Genomic DNA, 21,882 nt, shown 5'->3' with positions numbered 1-21,882 from the left:
CCTCCTTCTCTTCTCCTCTGCCTCTCCCCTCCCTCCTTCTCTCCCTCCCTCCTTTCCCCTCCCTCCTTCTCTTCTTCCTCTGCCTCTCCCCTCCCTCCTTCTCTCCCTCCTCTGCCTCTCCCCTCCCTCCTTCTCTCCCTCCTCTTCCTCTCCCCTCCCTCCTTCTCTCCCTCCTTCTCTCCCTCCCCTCCCTCCTTCTCTCCCTACTCTGCCTCTCCCCTCCCTCCTTCTCTCCCTCCTCTGCCTCTCCCCTCCCTCCTTCTCTCCCTCCTCTTCCTCTCCCCTCCCTCCTTCTCTCCCTCCCCTCCCTCCTTCTCTCCCTACTCTGCCTTTCCCCTCCCTCCTTCACTTCTTCCTCTGCCTCTTCCTTCCCTCCCTCCCTCCTTCACTTCTTCCTCTGCCTCTTCCTTCCCTCCCTCCCTCCTTTCCCCGCCCTCCTTCTCTTCCCTTCTCGATCTCTCACTTCCTGCATCTTGCATGAACTGCTTGTAACCCCAGGCTTTAGTGAGCACCTCTCTTCTCCACTAACGAGCAGGCGGTCGCTCCTCCATGGTATAGCAGCCTCTTAAGAGCACAGCTTGTTGTGGTGGTGGTTGTTGTTGTTGTTGTTTAGTTGGCATTGCAAGGAGCTGTATTTCACCCCAGCACACAGAAGTGCCTGGCACAACCTGATGGATTAAGACATAAGTTCTTCCAGCACTGCGGGCTAACCACTGCCAGCAGTGTGTCTGTGCAGGCCAGGCTCAGAGCTGGTGGAATTACCCACAGCAGACCACAGCAACGTTTTTTGATGGAATGAACGTCTGCCTAAGTGATCTGCGCAAAGAATAACGTGAGCGAAGGGAAGGCTTTAAGCATACCTCCCTCACCCCAACGCAGGCCCTGGTCATTGCACATCGATTACAGCATGGAATACCAGGAGCCTGCTCAGTTGACGGACCCGTGGCTTCATGTTAGCTGACTTAGAGGTGTGTGTGTCTTTCATCTCCAGCCAAGAACCAGGCCGACCGGCAGGCAGAGGTCCGCGAGATCAAACGCAGACTCACCAGGAAGGTAAGCTCATCTTGGAGACCAGATCTCACCAGGGGTCTCCGTAAATTCATCTGATAAAAGACTTAAAAGCATCACTAAAAGGCATATTCAAAGGGTGTTTAATATCAGCTCTGAACATAGCAAGAACTTATTGTGAGTTTGCATGACTTTTTCTTAGTTTACTGAAGGGTTAGACAATTTGTCATATTTTTTGCAATTGAGTTAAAGCAAGGCAGGCATTAAATAGTGAACATCTGCTTTGGGGAATAATGAAAGAATTTGCCTCTACACGGCAGCATCTTCATTAGGATTAGGGAGCGTGCCAGCAGACGCACACCCACACACACACACACACACACACACACACACACACTCCCACACACACACCGTATCCGTCTTATTGCTTGCTGTTTAATTGTTTGCCTTATCCTGCAAGCCCAGGCAGGCATAGTGCCACTCCACTGGGAGATGCCTGTTTATGTTGTGTGTGAGTTCTGCATATTTGTGTTAACCGGCTGCATTGGCTCCTCTTCCTCCCTCAGCTGAGCCAGAGGCCCACCGTGGCTGAACTCCAGGCCAGGAAGATCTTGCGTTTCCACGAGTACGTGGAAGTGACCAGTGCACAGGACTACGACCGCCGCGCCGACAAGCCCTGGACCAAGCTCACGCCTGCAGACAAGGTGGAGATCAGTGCCAACGCTAGGACTCCCAACAGGCTACTGACCGTTATCAATAGGTCGCATTAAGTGACCAAATTTGCCAACGTGGGCAAAATTCTAATGTCCATTCACATTCATGTCAGTGCTTCCATTGCATTTATCCAAAAACTATTAACAAATTCGGCATCGTTCACAAATAGAAATTACTACCCAGTATAGCCTGTCAAAGCAAAGCCGTGGAGTACATCCCACTGCTCAGCCTCCCCTCCCTCCCATGCTGTGTCAGAAAGTGCCAAGAGTAGAGACTTTAAGTTCACAGGAAGTGTGTGGGAATAATCCGGTGCTTCCTTGGCTCCTATTTGGCTCTGTGTGTCAGGTCAGCTGTGGCGTTCCCCTCGCTGGTCTGTGGCCCATCTGTCAGGGCAGACGTGCTGTTATTTACTTCCCCCCTGTCCCATGTGTCTCGCCTTTTCCCCCAGTTTGCTTTGGTTCACTGTATAGTGCAGGAAATTTAAGGTGACGTGTGTGTGTGTGTGTGTGTGTGTGTGTGTGTGTGTGTGTGTGTGTGTGTGTGTGTGTGTGTGTGTGTGTGTGTGTGTGTGTGTGTGTGTGTGTGTGTGTGTGTGTGTGTGACTAAAACTCCCTGCCTCACCCACCCTCTTTCCCTCTCTCTCCCTCCAGCTGTTGTTTGTGACCCTGTCCTTTGCAATATTTCTGCCATGCCGTAAAGAGTTATGAATAAAACAACAAAACAAGACAAAATATCAACATGAATCAAAAGTGAGCTGTAACTCCTGCCCGGGGACTGTATTCTGCGCTCCCCCCTAGCTAAGGAACACTAGGCTGTGGTAATCTATGGCCCAGAAGGGGAAAATGCCTAGCTCAGAGCGTTCAGATGCCTATTAAAATCATTGCTGTGGAAGTTACTCAGCCGGCACATTTCTTTCCAAGTGTTAATTCCCATTAACATTTCAAAAGGTAGCTACCGGCACCCGGAATGGACCGGTACAGGATCCAGTGTTGCTCACAACCCTCTCCATCTTTCACAGGCTGCAATCCGGAAGGAGCTGAACGAGTTCAAGAGCTTAGAGATGGAAGTCCATGAAGAGAGCAGAATCTACACAAGGTATCTTATCAGCATCCCATCAGAATCCATCCAGTCTACATCCTCTGAGAACCTATCCTATCAATATCCTATCAGTGTCCTATCAGAATATACAGTATCATATCGGCACCCTGCAGAGTTTATTCAGATCCGATCTTTATCTAGAATCTATGATATCAATCTCCTGTCTACTAATATCATATCAGTATATTGATGCCTCCAGACCAATATTTACTTTGCATTTACATTTAGCTTGGTCAGTCACTGCATTTCCATTGTACCTTTCTGGAGTGGGTAATGGGTGGAATAAAGAGATGTCTTTGGGTGTTGTCATCTCCTGTTTTTTCTTCCAGTCCTAATGTACACATGGCAGTATGCATGAAAGATGTCGGCTTAAGGAATTTGAAGGTTTTGTGTTCTTTTTTCTGCTTTATAGGTTCCATCGGCCCTAAACCCCTTGCAAAACTGGATTATGAAGCACTTACCTGCCGAAAGGCAGCAAGGCCAAGACATGTGGCATTTCTGCTGGAGCCTCAGGGTCCTAGTGCCACCCGTCTCTATCTCTCTCTCTGTCTCTGTCTCTCTCTCTCTCTGTCGGACTGCCTTCAACGTTTCTGAATGTACTGTATAGACCAACAGGGAAACCTGGACCACCACTTAAAAGCAAAAAAAAAACAAACACTCATCAGTCCCATCCGCTCACATATGTAAATATTAATAAAAATGCACGGAGGGGCGGTGGCAGCCAGGTCAAGCCTGGAAGAACAGCTGCAGTATTTCTTCCCCACCACCGGGGGGCAGTCACGTGCCAAGACACTAAATGTGGCTTTTTTTTGGAGGGGATGGGGAACTAAACCATTACACAAGAAGAGGGACAAGGTGTGTGGTGGCTTAACACACACCTGCAACAGTCCTCAGGGAGCAGTTCAGGAAGCAGACGCACCGCCCTCTCTACCCAGGCCGCTCTGTTTGGGAGCGTTCAGGAGATCACTGTTTACTCTCTCTCGCTCTCTCTCTCAGCTTTTACATTGGTATGGCACAGTTGTTTCGCTCTGTGGAACTGTAATAAAATTATTCACAGTAATAGTAATAATGATGATAATTATGATAATACTATCTATGGTGACAATACAGTAATAAAGCATACAGTAATAATAAGTGTTAGTTACCGGTTGCTATGAAGAAAGTGGGCATGGACAGCCAGAAGGACTGCACGGCTGTCCATGCAAGAAGGCACGAGCTCTGGGATTACGTGTTTATACGTGAGTGTATGTATGTGTGTATAGACTGTTGTAATATTTGTAATTTAGACTGACAGTTTGGAAGGTTATTATCATAAGATGACTGTAATTGTCAAAGTTTTTTTTTTTTTTCATTTTGAACACAACATTATGGCCTTTCATGAAACTTTCTTTGAAGGTTGCCAGGTTACAGTTGCCATTTTAGCCACGAGTTTAGAGAACAAAGAAGATAGCATCATTATTTTAGTTCCACTTTTTCCTCTTTGTTTTTATTTTATTTTATTATTATTTTTTTACATGTTTTACAATTTCAAGATGTCCTATATCGCTGCTGTTGTCATATAATGAGGTGCAGATCAGGTTCAATCCAGGTTAGAAATTATTGATCTGCCGTGCAGCCCTGAAACACAAGGTTCACAAGTGTTCGACCTGATATCGCACACTAATTAGAGCAGACGCACCACTCAGAATGCACAGTGCTTCAAAAGGCACTGAAACATGTTTTAGCAGGTGAAGCAAAAGACTGAATAAGAAGGTTCACAGAACACTTTTTGAAATTGATTTTTATTTTCTTGTGGCAGACAGGGAAACCATTTTGGCAGGAACATCCTTATTTTTTCACTGCTTCTCAAGTGAGTCTCATAATTCATGGCCAGTAGAAGAGAAAGTGTTCTGATGTATAGATTGATTCTGTAGATTAAACTGGCTGTGTATATCTGGTCTTCCTTTTATTTTGAAAAATATTTTAAATATAATAAATGTGATATAGGTTGCTATTTTTTTAAGCAAAAAATAGTGTATGATTCTACAAGGACTCTACAAGAATGGGAATGCCTATTCTAAAATGGAGATGTACTGTATGTTTCTTTTTTTAATATGACAGTAATATTTCAGTAACTGACGATAACAATTTCTCATAGCTGTAAAGTCATCTCAAAATCTCAATTAAATGCTTTGAGAATTAAGAAACTTGTGTTGTCAAGCTTACCTCATGTTACTAATCAATGCCTGCACTTGAGAAAAATATAGCTATGTTATTCATAAAAGTACTAGTGTGTAGTTGGCTCAGATGTGTGCCATATGATGTGGACTGGGTTGACATGGGTTTTTTTTTTATCGTAGACTGTAAAGGGATTTCTTCAGTCTCCTGTTAAATTGCCATCCCATTAGCATGTCAACCAGATAGTGAAGGAAGATTACTAAGATAACTTACTACTTAGCCTAGATTAGGAATGTTATTTACATGGACTGTGCACTCAGACATAACGTCAGGTGAAATGAAGATAAATTCACTTTAGTTCAGTTCAGTTTTGATAACTGTATTACTGCCCATGGGGCAATTCGGTTTACAGCCATCCCACCCCTTATGGGTTAAAGGGTGAAACGGCATTAGCATACAATTACAGTGTTGATAGACAAATAAATAAGTACTGCAGCATTCCCCTGTACAGATGATTCTCTCTCTCTCTCTCTCTCTCTCTCTCTCTCTCTCTCTCTCTCTCTCTCTCTCTCTCTCTCTCTCACTCTCTCTCTCTCTCTCTCATGACATCCAAACATTTGCACATGACCCAATCATTATACACACACACACACACACTTCATTTGCCAGTGACGAAACAGCAGCGCAAGAAGAAGAGTGCAAGAACTACTATTGTAGCTAGGCCTACAGTATGTGTATTCATTTAACTAGAGGAAATTAATGAGCTGGCATAGCGGTTAGTTTTTCATATCAGCATCTGATACCACTGACCTGACTGCATAATGACTATTCCATTACTAAGTAGGATTTGGTTGGCACAATATCCTCTCTGCTTTCTTAACAACCTGTGTTTTCCAGAAAGAACAGATATTTTTCAACTGGCTACCAGTGATTTTTTAGCATACCTAAAGAATGTCACTTAAGCTCTTTTTTGTCTTTCACAGATAGTTCATATGAAAGAAAATGCAAATAGACTCCCAATTAAGGCTTGATAAAATGTTCATAGTTATTTTACAGACACCAGTGTGCTCAATGAATTTCGGTTGCAGGTCAAACACTGTGTCGCAGTACTTATGTTTGGACTATTCCTAAAACAGTATGACTGCACTGCATCTGCTAATATCAGGCCAATTAATTTTTATCTTGAAAATAGGACAGAACAGAGCAGATGTGGACAAACGAAATAAACTCAAGGCCCTCTACAACTTATTCCCTTACACTAGGTGGCGCTCTGCAAACAGAGCGCAAACTACAGCCGCGTCAATACAGCAAAAGAAGTAGTTCAACATGCATTCATTTACGCTGTACAGTGCACGCTCCACCAAGGTGCAAAGAAAGCGGCAAGGCTAGTAAGCTCGGCGGCGTTTGTATCATTTCTTATTCACTTAGAGTAACTGGTAAGTGGGGCAATTCTCATTTGGCTGAAATAACTTTGATTCAACATTCACTCGGGTGTTCTAAAATGAAAACTGTGTGCAGTCGTGTATTTACCTTGTTAGTCAAATGTGTGTCTGTCCGCTAGCTACCTAGCTAACTACAGTCGTGTCGGCATGGTAAAGCAAGCAAAGCTAATCTAAAGTTTCATGCACAGAAATATTTTTGACAGCGTTGTATGGTTGAGTTATAGGGCTAAACAAACACATTGCATGATGTCTTCTTTTAATACTAAATGATTGTAGTGTCTCCATGTAACAGGACTATAGCATCACATGGCTAAGAGAAGTCAGCTAAGTAAGTTACCGGACGTGTCGCCGTCGGAGTGGTCTTTTAAAAAAAATTAGCGGGTTAATATTAGCGTTAATAGCAATACTAACCAAGTTACCGAACTTGGACTTGGAAGCAAACTCTATTACAAAGCATTAGCTGAATAACAACCAGATTGTTGGATAGCGTTCAATGTGAACAGATGTCGGTCTTTAGTAAAGGTGTTGTTGGACTGAATAGAAGTTGACGCTCAAGTAGATTCGCAACATTGGTGACTGTCCGTCAGCTGTCGGGACACATGCCATTTCTCTACAGCACACGTAGCGCACATGAACAGCTGTGTATCAACACAAAGTAATTCATTGACAGAAGCTTTAACGTTATAGAGCTGCTGCTCCGAGCGTAGACAGCAAAGCAACTGTGGATATGGGGCAGGGCTGTGTGCTTTTAATTCAGAAATGGCTAATGTTATTCTTAACCGGTGTCTTCGCAACGTGACTTGACTATTTTTACGTATGACCTCAAGTTGTTGTTGACCTTTCCATGCATGACGTAGTTTATTGTCGACGCGCTCAGTCAGAAGTGCGCAGGGTTCATTAGTGTAGTTACCATCGCTTGCTATAACGTTAACCAACATCAAATTACTCCTCGACCTGAAGATTTATGTTCCACTTGTGTATACTCTCTCTTCCTTTATGTCTACAGGTGGAGAGCAATAATGCCTGCGAGAAAGCCTGCCAAGAGGAAATCAGATGTTCCCACGCCATCAAAACAGACTAAAAAGGTCAAAGGTTAGTGTGACTGTTACCTGTTAATCAGTCCTTTTTTGTATATTACTTTTATGGTCAGTTATTTTTTGACTCCTTTTATTTTGACCTCCCAACATGTCTGTCTGGCCTTCAGGAACTACCATCACCCCAGATGAGGGGGAGGCTTTGCTGGTGCAGCACCGGAGCCATGGGAAGGAGAAGGGCTTGGTGCTGGTCCTGGGGCAGGGAGACGTGGGCCAACTGGGCCTAGGCGAGGACGTGATGGAGCGCAAGAAGCCCGCCCTGGTCAACCTGCCCGAGGGGTTGGTGCAAGCGGTGGCCGGCGGGATGCACACAGTCTGCCTGGGCGAGTCTGGGAAGGTGAGCTGGTGTCAAGTCGCCACCCCGGGTGACCAGACCGGGAGACAGATTTAGGGCTGCTGCCGTAGAGTCATCAGTGTTTTGTTGTTATTTGTATGAATACACATTCAGTGGCTATTATTTATCAATTGAGCGTTGAAACCACCAGTGTAGCTCTGGGATCAGAAATCATCTTACGACGGGGCCCACGTGTGATTTTATGAACTTTTCAGATCACTCAATTCCAGCGTAAGATAAATGTGGTAGCTGGAAACACAAATCATTTGAATATCATGTTCCTATATAATGCTCATTTTAAAGGCCTCGCCCCTGGAATTTACAAAATGAAGGTGCATTATATGCCCAAAAGCTAAACATTTATAACCTTGATCAGTAATGGTGCAAGTGCAGTTGTACCTTGTTAATTTGAACACATAGAACAGACTTTATATTCGCACAGAGAACTTGTACTACAAATATATTCATTACAAAACCATATCACATAGCCATTTGCCCCTTGAAAATAATAGATCATTTATGATGTTTCCCAAAGAGAAAGTAACCCTTTCCATATAGGATAGTCATACGGCTACATTTAGGCAAGTAGGCTACAAATATGCAGGAAAAGTAAAGAATATTCCATGAATTCAACTCTTCCCAGTCCTCTGCCGATTTACCATGCTATGCCACCTCATAAACTCGCATTCACAAGTTGAGTACCTGGAATTACTTACTTAATTGAGTACCTGGATCTGTTGCTGCTGGAATTCCTGTATTTTGCATGCCTTCTTAGACTGTGACTTACTCTCACAATGTACATTTTACATTTAGCAAACACTTTTTTTTTAGTCCAAAGACACTTACATATGTCAACTATATTACAAAGGATTACATTGTCCCCGGAGCAGCTTGGGGTTAAGTACAAGGAGGTTTATTTGTCACATGCATACCATTACTAAAGTGCCTTGCACAACGATGGAAGCTGGGACTTAAGTTGAACTGACAACTTTCAGGCTACTGCACGCTAGCCCGCTAGCCTGCTAGCTCAGCTTCTAAACCACCACACTACCACCGGCCCTAAGGGGTCTGAAGGGCAAATGTCCTGTGTGTACTGTAATTGCATGGCACAGGGTTCATGGCCGTGTCTATACCCCACCCTGTGTTGCAGGTCTACACGTTTGGCTGTAATGACGAGGGCGCGCTGGGGCGCGACACGTCCGAGGAGGGCTCGGAGATGTCGCCCGGCAAGGTGGAGCTGGAGGACCGCGTGGTGCTGGTGTCGGCCGGGGACAGCCACACCGCCGCCCTCACCGAGCAGGGCACCGTCTACGTCTGGGGCTCCTTCAGGGTCAGTGACTCACACTCACTCTCTCTCTTTCTACTTACGTTGTGTTGGATCACTAGACGATTTAGCAGCTGAACGCTAGATCCTTGTGCTGTAATTAATTTCCCAATTATTAGCCGCAGCTTATACGTTGATTTTTGCAAATTTCTTCAGCTATGAGGTTGATACACGGGTCCGTTAATATGGTATTAATATGGTTTTGTTCCTTTAACTTGCTGTTTAAACGCTGTCCCGTGGCTTATGCACAATGCAGCTAATGCACAGGAAATAACTGCAGTGCCAAGACAGAAACTAGACGTGGATGTATTTGCTGTATTCAGTAGGATCTGATTGGCTGGTTTTATTGTAGGATAACAATGGAGTCATTGGACTGCTGGAACCCATGCAAAAGTCCGCTACCCCTGTGAAAATGCCCATTAAAGAGCCAGTGGTGAAAATTGCATCAGGTGAGTTTTTGTTGTTGTTTTCCCTTCTCCTATATGATGAAATGAAAATGTTAACTTTTTGTCATACCAAATACATTGTAGCCAGTTATGGAATGATGGGCAAATGTCAAATATTGTTTTCTGTGACTTTGAATGACTTTGTGACTTCCCAATGCTTATGTATTTGTAAGTGCACAATACCAACCTAGGTCGTAATGATGAAGATATACAATTCTGTAATACCTGTGCCATCGTCTCTCACCGTGTGTAGGTAGCGATCACCTGGTGATGCTGACTAAGGCCGGAGACCTGTACTCCTCTGGATGTGCGGAGCAGGGCCAGCTGGGAAGAGTGGCAGAGTGCTTCGCCAACCGGGGAGGCAGACTGGGACTGTGTACGTAGCCGTGTGTGTGTGTGCACACAGTCACTCTCAATGCTCCTACTTTTCCATACATACTGATATAAATGGTTTCCATATCCTTGTAGTGAAAGGTTTGGTCACTGCAGTGTAAATGACATGCTCGTGTGTGTGTGTGTGTGTGTGTGTGTGTGTGTGTGTGTGTGTGGTGTGTAGTGAGGTTGCTTTCACCCCAGCTGGTCCTGGTGAACTCTCGGGGAAAGGTGCGCTTCGTTGATGCGTTCTGCGGTGCCTATTTCACCTTCGCCTTGTCGAAAGATGGCCATGTCTACGGCTTTGGCCTCTCAAACTACCATCAGCTAGGTAATTCATGCCAACTTGACAGCGGAATAGTCTAACTTAATGTCATGGAGATACAGTAACAATTATTATTGTCAATAACAGTGATGACATACACATGCTAAGTATACCATACATATACGTTTAGAATACAATTGTAAATGTACATGTAGTACATGCATTAATATATGTTTGCAGGTTGACAGTAGTTTTCTTTTTGCCATGACTGTGGTGTCTGTGTGTGTGTGTTAGGAACCCAAAGCACAAACGTGTGTTTCACACCTGTGAAGCTGACGTCTTTCAAGAATTCCACCACCTCCTGGGTTGGCTTCTCGGGTGGACAGCATCACACAGTCTGCATGGACTCTGAAGGTAAATTTACGAGCGCATTGTCTGTCCAAGAGTTTTGGCTGAAGTAAATAACATTCTCCACATAGTACATAGCACACATACAATTCCTACGTTCTTCCAAATAAATGACAACTGTGATATTTATGAACGCGTGAGCGGCTGGCTAGCTGATCTGATGGCACCATGAGCTCCGACTAGATTAAACAACGTTTGATCTTCAAAGACTACACCTCGCACAGCGTTGGAGAAATCCGACAGGAGCCAGGTTTCCAGTAGACGAGACCTATTTTTCCATGCATTTGTGTTTTCAGCTTCTCTTGAATCTTCAGTGTCAAAAGTGTTTCAGATGTTTATACAGGCTGATGTTGAACTATGGGCGATTGAGCGTACTCACACTGTGCCCCTGGACGTTTGACCTCTGTAGGCTAGTTCATTGATTAGTGTGATCACTCCGTACAGGACGCTGATCCGTGCCAGCTAGAGGAGGTGGACTTGGGCGCGGTTCTGTTGGACTCGGGCACGGCGCACATTTAGTGTGATTGCAAGTGCACCTGACTGCAGAACATGGATTATGATGCGATAAACACAACGGAACTGTTCCGTTAACTGCTCGGTGCGAGGTTGTCATGGTAATAAGATGCTCTCAAGCACAGATTGTAGAGCGCATTGTCTCAGCCATTCTTTTATGGATGGATAAGTGCAGTGTGCTCACCAGCGGGGGAGAATCTAGAGAGGGGGAACAAAGACAAACGAGCAACAAACAGCAAAGCTTTTGTGTACATCATGGACACTGCTGATGCAAATACAATACTGTCATACATGTCATACATCTGTAAACATCCATATTTTCTTCAGATTCCAAGCACAGTATGCCAGTGTGGATTGTCACCCAGCGCTAAAAACGAAGACTTTCCTTCTTGTCTTTAATGATAAAAGCGTAGGCTTACCAGGCAAAATAGAACTCAGGCAATCGATCAGACAATCGAACTCCTTGCCTCAGGCCGAACTAATTCCAGCTGTGTCTGTTGTGGTCCCCCACCAGGGAAGGTGTACAGCCTGGGCAGAGCGGAGTACGGCCGTCTGGGTCTGGGCGAGGGGGCGGAGGAGAAGACCGAGCCCACACCTGTGCCAGGTATCGACGGAGCCCAGGTGGTGGCCTGCGGAGCCTCGGTCAGCTATGCAGTCACCAAGCAAGGTGAGTGTCTGGCTTTCTCCATGCAATTTGTCCTGTTCAGTCCTGGATCTGTCCAGTTTAACAAGTTAGACTTTTAGTTACTTTTCTGTCATTTGAAAGAGACATACTCATGTGTTGGTACTATGTCAATACAATTTAAAACTCTGTTAATACCCAGCAGAAGTTGGCACTTTCTCTCTGTTCTATTAGGAGATATGTGAATGTATTTTCATACTGTTCATATTTCTGACAACTGAATCATATTCACTACATTTGATTGCACAGTTATGAAATATTGAGTCTTTATTGCAAAGCAAATGATTTAACTAGGCGCTACTGCTGTTACAATGCCTGCATTGCCACCAGTTTTGAACCAAACTAAGGATGCGTCATCAACAATGAGTGTTGCATGCAAAAACAATAGTTAATGAGATGCATACACCATACACGGGACAATCATATGTTTAAAATGCTAGTCAACCACTGCAGTGTAATGCTAGTTCACTAACCTTGTTTGCTCATGGCAACAGTTGATATGGAAGTAAAACTCATGCTTTTTAGCCTTCTCCCCTCTGAATGGCACAATGACATGGCCCACTCTGTTTCGCTGGAAAAAATAACAATTTTTCTGGTTCAACCTCCGAACCAAGGTCCCACGTTCCAAACCGGCTTTTGTTTGGTCGAAACGATTCAAATAGTGATTCGTGAATGGAGACGGTTTTCTGTCGGTGGAAAAAGGCTAAATATGATTTTTTTGAAGGAACAGTTTTTCTTCCCTCACTCCCTCAGTGTACAGTAGGTGGGTGTAAATGGAAACTATTCCGATTAAACGACTCGGATTGACAAATTCAGTGCCATCTGTTGTTTACATTGGGATGTTCTATTCCGATCAGGTGCTCTCAAGCGCTTAAGAATCTTCGATGCCCACTTTTCCTTGAAGATTCAGAAGGCAATCCGATAGAACATGGCTGTGCTGTCAAAATAGGAATGGAATACGCCACTTCTTTCATTCCAATTACAGTCCCGATCAGATCGGCTGTTTTATTCTGATCAAGGTGTTTATATGTGTTATTCTGGAAGTGTTCTTTTAAACCCACCCAGTGACCACTTTCCAAGCATTTCAAACATGCCATTTTGGTATTCACTGCTACATACAGGGTTCGTACGGGTGCTTGAAATCCATGAAAATGCTTGGATTTTAATGTGGTGTTTTCAAGGTTTGAAAAATACTTGGATTTTGGGTAAAGTGCTTGTGGATGCTTGAAAGTGCTAGGCCTACATATTTCTCGGCAGTCTGACCTAAATAGACCAATTATTAAATGAAGGGGAAATAAAATTAATTTGCTGTCTATGCGCTGCGCTGACAATGACGACGGGTTTGGTGCTTCTCATTCATCACTCCGCAAACATGTCCGTTCGCTATAGTCTTCTTCATTGAAAGTGAAAGCAGACGTGTGTTGATGAATGTTTGATGCAAGTTCGATGTGTGTGGTGAACTATTTGTTTCTTAGCAGAAGCCATGAAACGGTAAAGGTAAAATTATTTATTTAAAGAGACATCATTTATGAAGTTGTTTTGGCTTTGCCACGCGTTCGCGTCCAGTTTGACGTGTCTGGATTTTTCGATAATAGTGACAGCAGCAATCTCGTGATGCTGATAATTGACTTTTAATCTATGCGCGTGTAAGAAGCTATTGTGCTTGAAGTTAGCTGTGACCGACTAGCCTACTGGTTTTCATCGTTTTAACCACAAAGCCTGTCGACCTTAGGTCTACTAAATTGTTTAGTTAACACCTTGTCATTTCGCGTTTGTCTAGCCGTTCACCCCCGTGCGCCCCATGTCACTCAAAACATATTTCGGGATAGCCATCTCACTTTGAGAAAACGTATGATAGTGATAAGATATTAACACGCTGGCATGCTTGGTAAACATCAGTCTTGCACATAATATTGAGCTGATTTTGTAGTGGAAATGGCTTACTGTCGCATTGTGCTGATAGATGAAAAAAGTCGCCTATTTAAAGGCACAGTCTGAATTTTAATCATAGCTCTCCATTTAGTGTGTGCACTTGAACAACTAGTGATGAAGCATATAACAGTAGGGCCTGCCATTTATTTTAGAAGGAGGGGTGTAGGACATGATACTTTGGAAGGAGAGGGAGTGGTGCAATTTGATTTTCTTCAGAGCAACCTCTTCAAACAGCATCAATATCTATAGGCTATATGGTTCACTATCAGGACTAGAGGACTGTAAGGGGGCAGGCTATATGTGATCAAGTAGGCCTATATTAAAACATGTAGTCAAAATTTTAACGTTATGTTGATTTAAGTTGAAACAAAACATGTTATGAACTGAGAAAATCCATGGTTCTACATCATTGTTGGCAAAATGATCATGATAGCCTACATATTTCAGCCATATCTGGTTGAGTCTTGAGTAGGCCTAGGCTACTTTGCTATAAATTAGTTATAGACTTGTATATAGACTATATTGTGGTTATAATGTTTGTAATATATGTATCACAGTTGATCAATAGTTCTCAAAAGTCATCAGATGTCATCATTTAAGGGGTTATTTTTCAAAAATTTCTCCCGGGGGTGCTGGGTATATTTTCCTCTTTTTTGTCCTTTGCCAATCACACCCCTGAAATATGGTGTGAATCAATCCATGCTGTTCAACATTATCGAGTGCTGTCAGTAAGAAAAAGAACAAGGAAATTTGATATGACATAGACCAAATAGAGCAGCAGCAAAGACTAATGAAATGGTTCCATTTTCTATGCCCCATTCAGTTAACCTAATGATAGCTGCTGGTTATATATTGGGCTTAGGTTGGATCAAATTTTCTGTTTTTTTGTCCTACAGTGACCTCAAACAACAGGGCTTTGGATTTGTTCACACTCGATTTCGGTACTGGAAAACTGGTCTTGAAAGTCCTTAAAAAGTGCTTGAATTTGGCCATGAAAAAGGTGTACGAACCCTGTACATACAACCATTGACTCTCGCGATTCCCTTGCTGTCTACTCTAGTGTGTGCACTCAGAAAGCCCCGTCTTTGTAGACACTCCTGCCTCTGTGTATAGAAAACATAACAGCATGGTTTGGACCCAGCTACAACCAAATCCAGCCAATCAGCAGGATCGAGTGTTGTGGTGTGATTTGATTGGCTCTTGAGCTCCTATCAATAACGTTTCAGTCCTTGACGTTCAGTGACTGAAGGCAATTATCCATAATTGTGTGTCTGTGGGTCCATCAGGGTCGGTGTTCGCCTGGGGCATGGGCACCAACCTGCAGCTGGGCACAGGAGAAGAGGACGACGAGTGGAGCCCCGTGGAGATGGCGGGCAAACAGCTGGAGGGCCGCACAGTTCTCTCAGTGTCCAGCGGGGGGCAGCACACCGTGCTGCTGGTCAGGGACAAGCAGGAGAGCTGATGAGCTTTTGCTCAGAGGGGAGAAGAAGCGAAAGAAGAAGAAGAAGAAGAAAGAAACAAAAAGAAAAAAAGGAACTGTCGATTCTGTGGGTGTCTAAACGAAGCCTTTTTAAATCAGGGGCGGGATGGTATTGGGGCGCTTCTCTGTGCTGGGCCTGTCTGTGGTAGAGGGGTTGATGTGAGGCTTTTATAATGGCTGGAGGGGAGGAGGGACAAGCGCGTTTTTGAGAGGTCAAAGTCCTGACCAGAGTGAACCCAAACTTTTCACTGGATGTGATCCGATAGATCATGACAAGAAATGACGATATAAAAAAGAACAAGAGACTATTTTTATAAAACACAGGTTATGCTTGATTCTTTTTTTTTATTCTTAAATCCTTTTTAACGAGAGCCCGTAGAATGCCTTTCAGGGAACCCAACCCATTTCTCTGTGTGTGTGTGGTCTGTGTGTCTGCGCGTGTGTGTCTGCGTGTGTGCCTGTGCGTGTGTGTGGGTTTGCGTGTTTTTGCGGGAGTAACAAAAGGCAATGGATCTTTTTAGTGGCTCATCCCACCTTTTAAGTTCATTGATCAGTTAAAGCAATAAATCAAAAGTTTCCCTCACAGTTCCACCTTCCATACTCCATTAGACAGAAACTGTACTTGGGATGGCTCAATGATGTATTGCATTTATTAAACTTTTGTTCAACATTAAAGTTCAATCTGTGGTTTATTTTTTTATCATTCTAAGGAAATGAATGCGCTATTTATCCTAATTTTAAGGCATCATCTGTGTTTCTAATCCAGTACAGTAATAAGTCTGTATGATCAGTGCATTGTCAGTTGTACGGATGGGACTGGAGTGATTTTATTGGTTGGTGAGCTCAGAATCTATCCAGATTTGCTAAACCAGTAATTTGAATGTTATTGACTTCAAAATCAATAGCCTAAATCACTAAATCTGTCTTTAAACACCGTTTACTCTGGCCCTCATGTGCTTCAACTGCTTTGGGCTAGGGCTCAGTGGTTTAGTGAATGTGGGACCAAGTCATGAGGGTCTATGGAATATCTTTCAGTTTGCCCTACTTTGTAATTATATCGGTCCAGAAACGATGCGATGCCAGTATTGCTTTAGATGCCCAATACAGATCCAAAAGTTATATAATGTAGTGTCCTTCCGCTGGTTCCTTATTCCATATCTCCAACCACTAGAGGGCAGTGGTCAGTCATAAATCACAGCAATGAATATAACAGTGTTTCATGATCACTTATGCTTTCATACCCCACACTTGATTTAGCCTGCTTGCATGTAAACATGTCTGAATATGGGAAGGCCGAGAGAAGGTGTCCGCTCCCAATGAAATTGAAATCCTGCATAAAAGGTACTTGAGACATTGAAGTGTGACCCTGGCACACGTGAGGTAAGGATCAAAGCCAGCTGTCTGTTTTGTGTTCCAACTAATGTAGGCCTATCCATCCACCACCTCCTTTCTGCTGTGTTCTCTCCAGTCCTTGCTAAATGACTCATGATTTATGTGGGCAGCAAGAAAGAATGGGTCCTCCAAGACTAATGGTTTGATCAGTCCTTTGATGTGCCAACGGTCTCTTCTGGAAGAACTTAATTGATGTTTGTCAATTCATCCCCCTTTAATGGATATTGGTCCCAGAGAGCCATCTTGCTATAGCTTAACGTTTTGTTTGCTGTCTTTAATGAGTTCCCCAAAATCCATCTTTCCATCCGGCATCACTGGCATCACACTTTTGTTTTATGCTTTATATATATATATATATATATATATAACATACTTTTTGATACAGTGCACTATATTTGATATATTTTTAATTATACAATTATGTGTTGTGTTGCTCTTCATCATTCGGTTCAAAGTTGTTGCTATGGCAACTTTGACAAGCAAAGATCTGGCCTAATCTTTAGGCTCAAGTGAATATGTTTCATTCTATATTTCATGAGTTAAAATTGATTAACAGGCTGCATGAATATTTGACTGGAAAAAAGCCTTTAGACTGCAAATTACTTGTCCCTCTTTGAAATAGGCTTGTGTGGCTGTCTGTGTTCAGATAGGGTACTTGAACCATTTTCATACAAACCTAGTCAGAAAATGTAAATTTAATGTATTTAAGCTACAGTGCATGGAGCACATGAAAAGTCCCTTACCAAAACTAGAGGAACCCTTTAGTATGTCTGGTAGTCTATGTTATGTGTTTGTAGGCTTCGTGATGGTCATTTAAAAACTGGCCTTCTATTGATGTTTGGAAACAACTGCGGTCACGCATCACTGTCATGATGTTGGTGCTATAATCACGAAAGGCGCAACCTAATGTAGGCTATGTATTCTATTCTAATGGCAGTGCAGTGTATCACACAAGTAGCCCTACCTACCGTGTTTAATTGTCAAACCCTTTTACTTGGTGATGCGCACATTCACACCGCACGGCTCATAGAGATGAGTGAGAACAAGTGCATCACTTCCTCGCTGCTGAGGCGTGATGTGTTGCCACTGATTCAATGGCCCATGCCCTGCTGTCACCCTACCACCCACTCACCACTACTGTCTGTGTGTGTGAGGGAGAGAGAGGGGGAGGGAGAGAGGGAGGTAGTGTTTATGTGAAATGATGTTGTCCAAAGTCAGTGTTTTTGGCCTGCTGCATCTGGGGTAGGCAATGGACAGGGCTCAAGGTGTGTGAGAGAAGCCAGTGAAGTAGTTTGGCTTCCTCAGTCTGAAGCTCATATTCGTGATGTGAGTGTGACCGATGACGTCTCACACGAGCGCTCTGCACAAATGGCCAAATGTGCAGCATATATGTGAAGTACTGTAGATTCTCTCCCCTGGTGAAATGAATGCTACTTGATTGGCCTCAAAATGTTTGAGAATTACCTGATGAGTGCAGAGATTCGGACAAACAAGAAAAAAACAACAGAGACATTGGGTTCCTGTATTGCATTACAAAATCCCCTCAAGCTTGTGAATATGACTGCCTTGTGTTGTGTATGTGAAGGAACCCAGTGCACTTTACCCAGGCATGTGAGGAGCCAGGGTGCTGTTCGCCAAACGACTCCTGATTCGGCCCACGTCTCGTAGCAGAGGAGACGCCGTGCGATAGGATGGTTAATGTTGCAGTGGCTCAGCCTGAGTGCCCCCCTGCGCCCGCTGTCTGTGTGTCCGTCACTGCCCTTTTTACGAGGACAGAATGCCGCCAAGCTGGTGACTTGTCTTGAGAGTCCGCTGCCCGGCATGAACTCGCCGGCTCGAGCAGCAGTTTGGCCTCTGGAGGCTTTTAGACTCGGGCACATTTAGTTTCATTTGTTCCTGCTGCCCCACTGTATGTGGGGTGTTCTTTGCCTTGGGCTGCTGTGTGGCCACATTATTTGTCTCAGCAAAATGGAAAAAGGCATAAAGTACATGAACAGTGAAGAGGTGGAAATTGAAGTAATATCTGCCATAGTTATACAGTTATATACGGTCAAGAAAGGCTATTCTCTATATTGTCTTTGAATGTGTTTGATAATTTCAGGCACAGATCATTTCCGGAGTTACTGTTATATTTTTTGTCAGACTTTACAGGTAGAATGTCAATACATATATAGTATTAGGCATTATACTTATCCATGGGGCCCACAGTCCTACACTGTCTATTCCCCTTGGGTAGCAACCTAGACACACATGTGTAGTTGTAGTAGTAGTTGCAGTAGTTGTGAATTTGGCAATGTTTGCTTCTTCCTAAAGAAAATGAAAGCAAAGATCTTTATTTATTATGAAAGCATAGTTTCTACAAATCATGCTGACCACAGTTTTATTCAGTCCTTCGGTCGCGTTCCTCCTTGTAGCAGATGCAGCCAAACAAAGCTGTAAAACATGCTGGTGTGTTTTAACTGCTGCAATATTAATCAGACCAGTGCCTTAGCACACACACCACACTAGCAGATGCTGGGCATGCAGCAATGCAATGGATCTTTCTGAAGGTTCAAGGGTTTTTTATTCACTCTAATGATGTGTCAGTGTAAGTACATCCGATGCCAAAAGCAACGCTGCGTTTGTTAAAGGTCATGTCAACAACCCCCTGTCTGTCTTAACTTTGTCATTTGTTAAATCATGCAAGTGCCTCAGCTTGAGCTTAGGTTTTACTCATGTATCATTGAATTGTTTATGCCATGACTTTGAAGGCTTGGAGGAACATGTTTTTAAAAATTGCACACACTGTACTGTAAGTGTCCATATTGAAGAAGCATTCTTGGAAAGACAAGAAAAGTAGCACGGCATTATCAAACTAATGGTGTTTACTTGATGTGCAAATGGCCCGGAAACATTTGACACAATACTCTTTACATATTAAACAAATACAAAGATGAGGCTCACAGACATGCTCTGCTTTTGAAGTTGAGTATTGTGACCTCTAGCCATGGTAATGAGCTCTCAAGCACCCTAGTGCTTTTGTTACCGCTTGTTACCGAGATTTTCAATCATTTTTTTTTCCTCCATGAAAATTGAAGGAAAAAGCCAACCTTTTTGCCTGCCTAAATATAGATTAATGGTCCTTCCATTCACTTCCTCTTTGCAGACTCTCAGGCATGCGTGTGCAGACACACACATACACACACACACACACACACACACACACACACACACACACAGACCCTTAGGCACGCACCTTGTTTATTTTTGTTGCACTCTGAGAGAGTTTGTTATTGCACACAGAGTTGTGCCTCTCCTATACTGTTCACAATGCATTCATTACTTTTTGAGTTATGTTTGTGTGTCTAAGGGCATGTTCTAGAGAGGATTACTCGGGAACCATTTATTGTACAGACACACCTTGCCATGTGTTGAGTGAAGAATTGGTGAGATATTATGTCACCAAGAGCAATAGGTGTGTAGAGATGTGTGCAAACAGCAAATATGATTAGATTCATGAGATATGATGATATTTCACTGAGGCAACTGAATTGTTTGGCTATCCAATGGATGGGGTGTTGCTAGGGTGTAGCCATAACTTCAGACTGCTGCAGGCTTGTCTTTTGGCTTGTAATCGCCTGAAACGTAACCTTTATGTAGTCTACATGTTGTGAATAATGAGAGGCTAAACAAGGATTTGATCCACTTAACTTAGTCGTGACTTTCAGAGAACAATTTCAAGATGGGTGGGTGGGTGGATGAGGAGTATGACCGTTAGATTGATGAATGAGCTGTGAAATGATACTAGAGGGTCATGGATATAATTGTCTCGAGTTTTTCGAGCCCTGCCCATTCCACAGATGGTTGACGGGTTCCATTTCAGTGCTTTCAACTCAGTGACTGTGGGTTAGGAATAGGATCTCAAGTGATTTTGCAAAAATTGCCAAAAAAGAAAAATCCATACCCTACCATTATGCCAATTTAAAAAACACTAGAACAAAGAATGGGTGTGATGTAGTCAGTATGCTGTAGCAGTGCAGTGTGTGTTTGTGTGCATGCAAACAAACATGTCTTGTAAGGACAAATAGGAATAACTATAAATAGCAAATGCTATTTAAATATTTACCATCTCAGTACAGGTATCAGCAGTCTCTCTCATGAGCAGCGCTCCTGTCCAAACTTTTCAGCAACTTAATGTCAACCATCTCGTTACATAACTACTGTAGGAGCTTACTGCATTTCTGATTGGCTGACAGAAAGAAGAAACCAATCTTTGCCTCCCACAAGAGATCGGATTGTGAACATGAACTGAATAGATTATGAGTGCATGCCATTCTGATTTGAAGGTTTTGGGCTAATTTCCCTTTAGACAAGGACTCCCATTTATTGTACAAGGATATAGAGATTGAACTAAGGTTATCTGCTTGCAAGACAACCCTTAAATGTATACTAAGTAGTTTCAGGTAGAGCTGGCCCTAGAGTTGCGATACTTTTATATTTGACCTTGCCGTTGTAAATACCCTGCTTGTCATGGCTTATTCCCCCTGCACACAATTAAAAATGATTTAGTAGTGGAGACAAAGGACTAACAACAGGAAAAAATATCCCCAAAGAGCTATATCTTCTGATAAGGTATGTTTCATGACTCTCGCGAGATGTCTTCGGGACGGCAATTCTTGGGAGTTGCATTGCTGGTTCTCCCGGTAGTGACCCACTATGGCTATGCTCTATGGCTATGCCAGGTGAACGATTCCCCTATTACAAGTTTGTTTACCATCAAATTGGCTCCGTAGAGACTATATTAAGGTAAAGATTTGCATGCTGTACCTTTAAAGGCTGGTATAAAGATGAGCAAAAGGATCTGTGCTGTGTATAAGATACTGATTATGTTTCCATGTCACATCATGGCCCAGAGAATGTATACAGTTTCCAAGAATGAGAGGCCAGATGGTTAAGTTTAATTAATCAGGTCCACCTGGGAGCAATGCATAAGACCACACAGGAACAAGAACAAGGCCATATGCTAAACAATTATTGTTGTTCTGACACAAAGGCTTCAGGCATGCTCTCAGATATGTATAGATTATATAGAACTACAGTAGGCCTAATATTGGCCTGATTTAACCCTAAAATGACCTAAGGAGGAGTTTCATAATGTAACCATCTAGTTCCCTGGTGTTGTAAGGTGGTAGTATCATACAGTATGATTGATGAGAAGTCTCTTCAGTTGTATGAAAAATGA

At 43.2% G+C, this 21,882-nt stretch overlaps 2 protein-coding genes across 4 annotated transcripts in view; both read left to right on the top strand.

The window, feature by feature from the left end:
• Positions 1 to 3,475, top strand: part of phactr4b (phosphatase and actin regulator 4b) — a 60,781-nt gene extending 57,306 nt beyond the window's left edge. For all 3 annotated transcript variants that reach the window (XM_062539266.1, XM_062539264.1, XM_062539265.1), the window contains 4 exons: positions 992 to 1,053; positions 1,575 to 1,712; positions 2,741 to 2,817; positions 3,233 to 3,475. In XM_062539266.1, the coding sequence (XP_062395250.1) occupies positions 992 to 1,053; positions 1,575 to 1,712; positions 2,741 to 2,817; positions 3,233 to 3,248 (293 nt within the window). In that variant the 3' untranslated portion in view covers positions 3,249 to 3,475. The remainder of the gene's footprint in view (positions 1 to 991; positions 1,054 to 1,574; positions 1,713 to 2,740; positions 2,818 to 3,232) is intronic.
• Positions 3,476 to 6,291: 2,816 nt separating this feature from the next.
• Positions 6,292 to 15,943, top strand: rcc1 (regulator of chromosome condensation 1). Its single transcript, XM_062539263.1, has 10 exons — positions 6,292 to 6,413; positions 7,426 to 7,511; positions 7,624 to 7,850; positions 8,998 to 9,177; positions 9,524 to 9,620; positions 9,871 to 9,993; positions 10,174 to 10,320; positions 10,549 to 10,668; positions 11,690 to 11,842; positions 15,076 to 15,943. The coding sequence occupies exons 2-10, from the start codon at positions 7,439 to 7,441 to the stop codon at positions 15,249 to 15,251; spliced, it is 1,296 nt and encodes a 431-aa protein (XP_062395247.1). The 5' UTR covers positions 6,292 to 6,413; positions 7,426 to 7,438; the 3' UTR covers positions 15,252 to 15,943.
• Positions 15,944 to 21,882: the final 5,939 nt, after the last annotated feature.

Source organism: Sardina pilchardus, chromosome 6 (assembly GCF_963854185.1).
Source record: "Sardina pilchardus chromosome 6, fSarPil1.1, whole genome shotgun sequence".
Classification (NCBI taxonomy): Eukaryota; Metazoa; Chordata; class Actinopteri; order Clupeiformes; family Clupeidae; genus Sardina; species Sardina pilchardus.
The sequence above is the reverse complement of the archived record's forward strand: the minus strand, read 5'-3'. Positions and strand labels throughout refer to the sequence as shown.